The 9,314-nt window shown below is 32.9% G+C and overlaps 1 protein-coding gene across 1 annotated transcript in view; it reads left to right on the top strand.

Annotated features, from left to right (window-relative positions):
• Positions 1 to 2,664: 2,664 nt before the first annotated feature.
• The window catches only part of LOC112602870 (homeobox protein orthopedia), a 37,420-nt gene continuing 30,770 nt past the window's right edge, over positions 2,665 to 9,314 (top strand). Inside the window, exons 1-2 of the mRNA XM_025351211.1 lie at positions 2,665 to 3,304; positions 7,108 to 7,574. Coding sequence (XP_025206996.1) covers positions 3,262 to 3,304; positions 7,108 to 7,574 — 510 coding nt within the window. The 5' untranslated portion in view covers positions 2,665 to 3,261. The remainder of the gene's footprint in view (positions 3,305 to 7,107; positions 7,575 to 9,314) is intronic.

The raw sequence follows: 9,314 nt of genomic DNA, 5'->3' as shown, positions 1-9,314 counted from the left end.
AAAAGTTATTGTTTGTTCCAACAGCCAATGTTATAAAAAATAAAATTTCAAATATCTATAAAAAGACAATTATACATAATATGTATCTATTTTAATTTTAATTTTTTTTGTATAATATGAACTTATTGATTTTAATGTTTTAAATTTAAATAGTATTTAGATTTCTAGATACTGATAGGTATATGTAATCATAAAATCATAAAAATGTTAATTATTTTGCAGTTAAAAATTTAAAGATACTGTATTTTTAATATATAATGCTTGACATTTTAATACAAGATATAATTTTGACGACATAAGACATCAAAATATTTCAAACTCATAAAAATAATAATCTTTAAACAAATTTTGTTATTGTTAAAAAAAAAAATATTAAGTTCAAAAACCCGAAACTTGAAAAATTCAACTATAATAGTATTAGACAGCTTGAATAAATGTATTATAAAACTATCTTTAAAATGATAATCGTTTATATCCTTTTTGAAGTTATTTGCAATGATTTATCTTGGGTCAGGGACCAGGTTCTTGTTCTATGACGTTCAGAAAATTCCAACTTTATTTGTCTCCATTATCAAAAACCTTAATGTATTATAAATTATAATTATGATTCTTTTTTATTTAAGTGTTGTAAATAATAATATAAAATTTAGAGTAATTTCATTCCATATTTTACTATAAATTAAAAATTGAAAAAGTACAAATGCGTATATATATTTTATACCATCGTAAGTAATAATTTTTTTCGTATAATAATTTACCTTGGAACACTTTATTATATTTTTTATTCTTCATTATCAATCAGAGGCTACTAATAACGTGTATTTACAATTTTTTTCCGCTTTTTACATAATTACGATAATACGATATAATAATAATAATTAATAATGTTATATTTACTATAGTAGGATTAAATAAATATATAACATAGAATCGTTAATCCCTAATATACCAATTACCAAAATATATCTTATTAATATTTTATGACAAAGGTTTTAAATTAAAACAACATACAAGTAATGACTATATATAGTATTTTCAGTCAATACAGAAATAAATAATTATTAATTATGATAAAAAATATTTTACAATTGAAATATTAAATGCATTTAATTATTTATTACCGCACGATATACAATATACATATATAGATACTGTACAAATATACATAAAATATGTTTGTTGTATGTATATAAATCCATGTCGCAATTAGATAAATTGTTGGTAGGTACACGTTCACAGTTGGAATTTAAAAATAAATAATAACAAATAAGTTTTGCATGGACAATTTTATCCCATCGGCGAAATACGTTATTATTTTATACAAACTATGTAATATATACACTCGATATAAAATAAAAATACAATCATAGTCAATACATACCACACTTAACATGAGTTATAGATCATTACCTATGTAGTTGGAAAAAATTAGTCTAAAACATACACGATAAATTACTGTGCAGTAGTAAACGTCGGAGTGAAACACAATATACGTCGTCTTCGGGGAAAAATGGTCACATTGAAGTCGGGGCTGCAAAATCTGCAGATATGCCTGCAGTGTATACAGGTAAATAAATATATAATGTGTATATGATAATATATTAATAGATACATCATATATATATTAAAAGTAGAATTCGCAGAGGGAATGTATTTATAATATTATGTTAATATCTACAATATACAAAACCATGTCGTTTCTGATATCTACCCCGCGCGCAATAAATTCATATTGCGAATGTAGCCGCTCGTATGTGCAGCGCATACGTATACAATATACAATATACATATATTATACAAATAGGTATACGTATATGTAGTTCGTTTAATCATACGTTATATCATATATATATATAGAAATATTAGAAATTTATGCACACAACGAAAACAAGTAAACCGTACGATGTCAATAAAAATCAAACAAAATATAAAGAAAAGAAAAAATCGGGACGTATATACGACGCTGAAGATATTATAAAAGCTTGCTCCCTCGGTCGGTGTAAACGCGCGGCACTTGACGTTATATGCTACAGGATACCTACTCTAATCAATATTTCATTAGCCCGTCTGTAAGTATAATATTATATACCTGGGAATTCGGAAGAAATGAAAAAAAAAAAACACGAAAAACGGTGAGCGCTTTCCACCCCCTCGCGCCGGCCCCCGCCAAAGTTATTCACTTCACTCCACTATTCTCGCCACGACTCCGGTTATTTTTACACGTTCTCCATCCAAGTCTCGTTCGCTCGCTCGCTCTCTTTCTCTCTGTCTCTCAAGTCGCTTCTAGGATTCATTCATTTTCAATTCGCATAACTATCATCTACTCGAGTGCCGCGGGCCAGCCGGGCAAGCAACGGCGGTGGCGGCGGCGGGCGCGGCGGCACGGGACGGCGGGCGGACGACGAGTGAACGCGCGGCGTGCAGCGTCGACGGGGCTCCCGGGTCCGACGTCGACCACACCCACGCGGGCCGCCGATTGGTCCAATCGGAGCGGCGGCCGGATGCTGCTGTCGGTGATGCCGACGCCTCTCGGCACGACGCGCGTCGCCGCCGGGGGCCGCGGCCGCGACGTATATAGGTGGTGTGTGTACAGTACCGGCGCGAACCGTAAAAACCGCCGCCGCCGCCGCCGCCCCCCCACTGTGTCGCTGACGTGTTTTCCGAATGCAACACCCGCGCCGTCGTCGTGGTCGCACATCACACGCGCTAGTACTACGCATCGCGTCGCACCGCCGTCGATATATCGCTTGCAGCGCGCAATCATAACACAATATTTTATCGGGTACCCGTGTGTATAAAGTCCTTAGTCCGTTTGTTGTTTTATTGTCTCCGCGGCCCACCATTCGCGCCGGTGCTGCGTGTAAAAGACAACAGTATTGACAGTAAATATAGTTACGCGACAGCGTCCGTTCTCGCCAATTTCAGGAGTCACTATCCTCGTCGCTGTTGTTTCACATCGTTTTCCACTGCCGATCTGTCAGGAAGACCTAACCACCGCGTCTATGACGACCTCGGCCGACCGTCGGCCGTGCCCTCCTCGAGGGACGTCTGCCGCCGGTGGTTCGTTCGACTGTTGCGGGCGGTCAGACGCCGCCACCGTCGCGCGATCCGAAACCGAGAGTGTATAGCGGTTTTTCGCGCTACCATATTCGCCGACCTCATCGCGGTTCCGGATAAGAAAAATTGCCCCCACACGCCGAGAACCAAAAATCCATCACAATTCTGTCGTCGATACCGTTTAGGCCGGGGTTAAGGCCGAACATGCTAAACAACATCAGTATCATCGGCCCGAACAATGTCGGCGGTAAGCATATTACCGTACAATTATTATAGAACACGCGGGCATAACAAATGTAAATTTCTAGTTTAGAGTTCGCGCGCATATTGTTTTAAATATATTATACCTAGAAATATAATTATTATATACTGTTTAAAAAGGGTCGTTATTTAAAAAGAATTACAAACCGGGACACTATAATACTTTCCCTCCTCACTAACACATTATTCGGAATTTTCAATATGATACTTTTTTTGTTCAACGTTATATAATATTTTTAATACTAATAAATTAAAATGTCAACATGTGTACCTATTGTTTATGTATGCATCATCATTTATCATTATACACGTTAATCATTTAATACCTACCAGTTTAAATATATTTATAAAATAAAAATATATAATATATATTTAATGATCTGTAAGTACTCTTCGAAAACAATGTAGATAGGTAGTTAATGAAATTGTAACTGATTCCAAATTTATTTATTGCAATAAATAAACTTGAAATCATTGGTACATCCATAGATGTACCTATCTACTATAAAGCTAATACACAATATACACATAATAATATGTATGATAATAATAATATAATTTACATGTTGAAAAATAACATTAATCGCAATGATAATGTATAATGCCTAAAATCTAATAAGAATAAAATAAAATCTTTAAACAAATTTAAGTGCCACACCAATACATTAAACCCATCTACAAACAGTACAAACTATAAGTTATAAGTTGAATTTTGTGATATAAGTTTATAAAATGTAAAACTATGATTTTCCTTAAATACATTTTTCATGATGTTTAAAATTAATAAATTATATAATTCGCTTTCCATAGAGTGTAAATATAACGAATTATTTACAACAATGATTACTTGATATACATTGAGCATTTTTACTAATTTTAACTATCACATATGTTTATAATTTATAGTATCTATAGTTATATATCATCTATAATCACTATGGTAAATTATAAAATTAACCATTTGTTATATCCAAATATTAATACCATATGATTACTATACGTTATATCTATATTAATAAAATTATTCACATAATATTTTCACACATACAACTTAAATCTAACAAGCAACAATATAAAATAAAAATCCTATAAGTTGATTATGGATAATTAACACGTTGTTATTTTGGCCTAAAAGTTATATTTTTGGATATATAATATTTGTCTAACATTCAATTGCTATTTGGTTAAATGCCGATTTAAAAAAAGACAAAATCAGTATACAAGTGACCATACGATGAAAAAATATGCAGTGTCTTGTCAGTAGGTAGGTATATTGTATTGAATAACTTGGGCATTTCACGAACTATTTATAAAATATTTATATTCATAAATATTCACTTAAATTTTTACGACCATATAATATAACTAATAACTATATACACGTTACAACATGTTTATACTTTATATAGCTTATATACCCATTATTGTTATTTTAAATAGATATATCTCTATACATCATTTATAGTATCTATATAATGTAAAGAAAACAAAATGGTATTTTAAATTATTTAAAATCAGTAAATGTGGTGATAGTAAATATAAAGTTGAGCATGCACGTGAAATCTAACTTTAAAATTTTAAAAAATAATAAAACAAAATGATAATTTTTCACGCATACCCATACTATATATTATAGGTACTAGAACAATAAAAATAACTGACAAAATATAAATATAGATACTCGACACGTAATATAATAGGTACTTGTATAGGTACCCACTACGCATACGTAGTATAATATGTACCTATATTTTAATATATTATACAATTATATTTTGTATAAGTGTCATGTATATTAATAGATTTATTAAAGAAACCATAAACTGTGTTTCATTAGTTACGAGCAAGATCACACCTCCATTTGAAATTTAAAATTTTCACAACTATCGTAGTTTTACATATTTAAAAGGAGCTCACAATTTTTGAATTTGTATCGTACATAGTCTTCAATAAAATTTTAATAGACAAACTAACCTATACACCTAGCTATATAGACAATCAAAGGTGAAAAAATTAGAAGTTATTAAAAACTGCAAATTTAGTCAAATCTTGTAAATATATATTAAAAGAGTAATAACAAATACAAACAATACCTATACCTATTTTTTTTTTCTTAAATTTCACATGGAGCATGAACATTTTTTCTACTACAACATCTTTATACATTTAATTGTTTTTTATATTTAAATGTTGCTCATGATATAAATCCATCAAATTAATTAACACAAACTGAGAATAGATCTTATACATACATAATATACAAAATCATATAAAAAATGCATTTATCCTATAAGTTTACTCTATAAGAGTACGAAGCACTTGCCTAACTTTCCACAGTTTATGTAGGCATATAGTATTATTATAGAATATAGAGACAGACTATTATAATATGTTGTCGATATTAATTGTAAATATTATGTTAATTGAATGTACCTATCACAAACACATAAATAGATATATATGTATATAATACCTACTAGTAAATGTCAAATTATAAGTAACGCGAACCAATATTATCATATGATATAATTGTATTTCGTCTGTGGGTATAAATATAACAGTAATCGAATACCGAATGTAAGAGCTAAAGAACAGGAAGGATATAAGTATAAGCATTAGGGCGCGGGGGACGCGATGAGTTCGTACGGACAACGATGAGTGCACATGTGACATGTCTATCATATCCCGCCTTCTAACCTATACATACCTATGCGCTGTATATATATAAAGATTGTACAGAGTAATTCACCAAGCGCACTCGCTCTTATTTTTGCGTTTAATAATAAATTCGTTCAAATCGCGAAAAATGTCAAGTGTTTGAAAATATGGTCATCAGGTAGGTAAATTTAAAATTTTCAAAAATCAAACTTTGAACAGCTATCTTGTTGGAGAAAAAAAAATAGTATGAGCATGCTAAATGAATCACCCTGTGTATGTGTGTTTGTGGATGTATTATACTCATTAACCTATAACTTGACCCGAACATTATATTATTTATATTATAATAAAAGTTTGTTGTTATTATCGTGCGCGTTTGCACCTCGTCCCGTCATTCATATACGCGTTCTGCACACCGGCGTCGGTTGATTTTATTGAGAAACTCGGGTTTTGATTGGACGGTCGGTTAAATTTAATTTACGACGCCAAATTAGCCCCGTAACAATCGCACCGTTATCGTACGCGCCCTCGCTCGCGCAATACTCGTATAATCGCGTTGCCCTGCACCGGCGGCGCGTCGTCGTCGTCATTCTTTCTAACACCCGTTCAGTCTTCGGTCAAGCCACAAATAATATCGACGTCCTATACATACACGCAAACATACTTGCATATACACACACACACACATTTTCACGGGTATTTATAATAATTATAGGCTGCCGTTGTATTTACACCTACCAACTGTATCCGATTTCGATATAATATTCCTTGATCGTTATAAACTTCTGCAGTGTCGACATGATAGTAATAATAATACACCTCACAAATGTTTACATCCGTCTTCATATTATACAGCTGGTGTGCTTTGCCGAAGTTTGACAATAACTATTGCGCACGTCGAATCTTCGTCATGGAACTTTTTTACGTACATACAGCAATAATTTTTATACGGTGTGATATTATAATTTAATATATTATGTTGTATTAGTTCTAATATGCAACACATTTGTATGCTATTAATATGTGTTGTATAATATTGTAAATTTAAAATTTAATATGTTGCGCTCTCGCATCGTGTAAAATGTATTAATGTGTTTTTTTATTATTATTGATGTCGTTTGCGCACTGCAGGCCATAAGGACTTCGATGGTCTCAAACACCGATCGCTACACCAGTTACAGACCGGCGGCGGCGGGGGAAGTGTGCACGACGTCGGAGCCGGTCACGGACTCGGCACAGGCAACGGTCACCTGCAGCAAGGCAACGGCCCGTCGCCGCCGCATCAGTTGTCCACCGGTACCGGAGGCGCTGGCGGCGGCGGTGGTGGACCGTTTCGGTTGTCGTGCGGCGGTTTCGACCTGTCTACCGCGGCCGGTCACGGGCTGGCCGCTGCCGCCGCTGTGGCCGCCGCCGGTAGTGGTGGTGGGCTCAACGGCGACGACGCCGGAAAGCCGAACAAGCAAAAGAGACATCGGACCCGGTTCACGCCGGCACAACTCAACGAGCTGGAGCGATGCTTCAGCAAGACCCACTATCCGGACATTTTCATGCGCGAGGAGATCGCCATGCGGATCGGTCTCACCGAGTCCCGAGTACAGGTAATGTATAATATTTATTTTTTTTATTCGTCGTAAAGAACGTATTGTGTATGTGCGATATCCGTCGGGTGATCAGCTGCAGGTTACCTAAAGCTAGCTGCGTTTTGTACGGCGAAAGTACAAAACCCGTTTGGCGATTAAAGCCTGTTGGCACTCCAGTCTCCAAGTTCGACCGTATAATCGAAAAGATTCAAATTTCTAAATCAATTATTTAGAGAGGGGGAGGCTCGTTTAGATTAAACAATATTACTGGTGACGTTTCCCTTGTTGTACAATCGAACTTGAGCATAAATGAATTATAATTCTTCCGACCACGTTGACGGGTATAATGTCTCATTGTTATAGGACATATTAGGTAATAGGTATAACTATATTATTTGGAAATTTTTAATTCGACTGAAATATAGTTTATTATTCTAAACAATCTAAACCATAGATACATATTATTATGTAATATTTTAAATAAAATTTTGTTTTTCACGTATTACATACTTATATAATCGTACCGTATTTTGTATTTAGTTAATAAATAACTATTTATACAACATTTTATGTGTTAATCATGTTTGTATGATAACCGGCGTAAGTATATTTACAAAAATTGTACCCAGACATCTTTTGATGTTCGTTTGAATACCAATAATGTTCGAGTTAGTATTAAAATTAGACACATTTGAATGTTACATATTACATCAAAATACGAGCACATTACCAATTTTTTAAACAAACTGACCAACGATAATGCTCAATAATATAGGTATAAGTACTCGATATGCATGTGTTTCTCTAAGATTTACAATATATGATTTTTCAAAGGTTTTTCGTGAATTTTCCAAACGTATATCTATGTATAGTATAATACATAAATACAATAAATTCAAATTCCTGAATAACGATTGTGGATGCATACAAGATAACTATATATTCCTAAACAAATCCGTGATTACAAGTATAAGCGACTTTGTGTAATGTATTTGATGTACCTACCGGTCATAGATGGGCGGAACGTTTCGAGACCATCAACTCTATAGTCTATATAGTTTTGTTTTATGACTACAACATTATGTAATCGCTGTAAACAGTGTAAACGATGATGCAAAAAATGTCGACTATAGTAGAAACAATATTATACAGCACACATGGCATACGTATTACATACTGATATTGGTATATATATTGATGTGGGCGAACCATTCTTTTCATTGCCCCGCGTGATTTATTTTACTTATTAGCAGTATGACTATATTAAGTTTTCAACGTCTATATGAAAAAGTGCAGAACGTTATGCTTATCATTTGTACCCAATTTGTTTAAATAATTAGATACTTGTTTTAATCTTTTGAAAATGTGTGAAATGAAATCTTAGAAGGGGACGTTATACTACAGTCATTACTCATTATAGTTGAAATCGCACAAACATATTTTTATGTCATTGTTACTGTAAATTATGTACTATATATATTATATATATATAGTAATATATTAACATTTATTTCTTAATATTAGGTAAGCCGAAATTACGAGTTATATAAAAAATGTTGTGATTCAAATAATACAAATATAATAAAATATGAAGTACATCATAAATGTAAACAATAATAATTATCAATAACTTCATAATCATTTTATTTATGATAAAAATTGATAACAGGCAATGTACTTACTATAGAAATAATTAATAATCAAAAATGGGAATTTTCATGTGACTAAAGAGTAAATACATGCAAATCAAATCTTGGT

The sequence above is a fragment of the Melanaphis sacchari genome, unplaced genomic scaffold, assembly GCF_002803265.2.
Source record: "Melanaphis sacchari strain LSU unplaced genomic scaffold, SCAv2.0 Contig91_pilon_pilon, whole genome shotgun sequence".
Classification (NCBI taxonomy): domain Eukaryota; kingdom Metazoa; phylum Arthropoda; class Insecta; order Hemiptera; family Aphididae; genus Melanaphis; species Melanaphis sacchari.
Note: the sequence above shows the minus strand (reverse complement) of the source record. Positions and strands in the feature narration are given on the sequence as shown.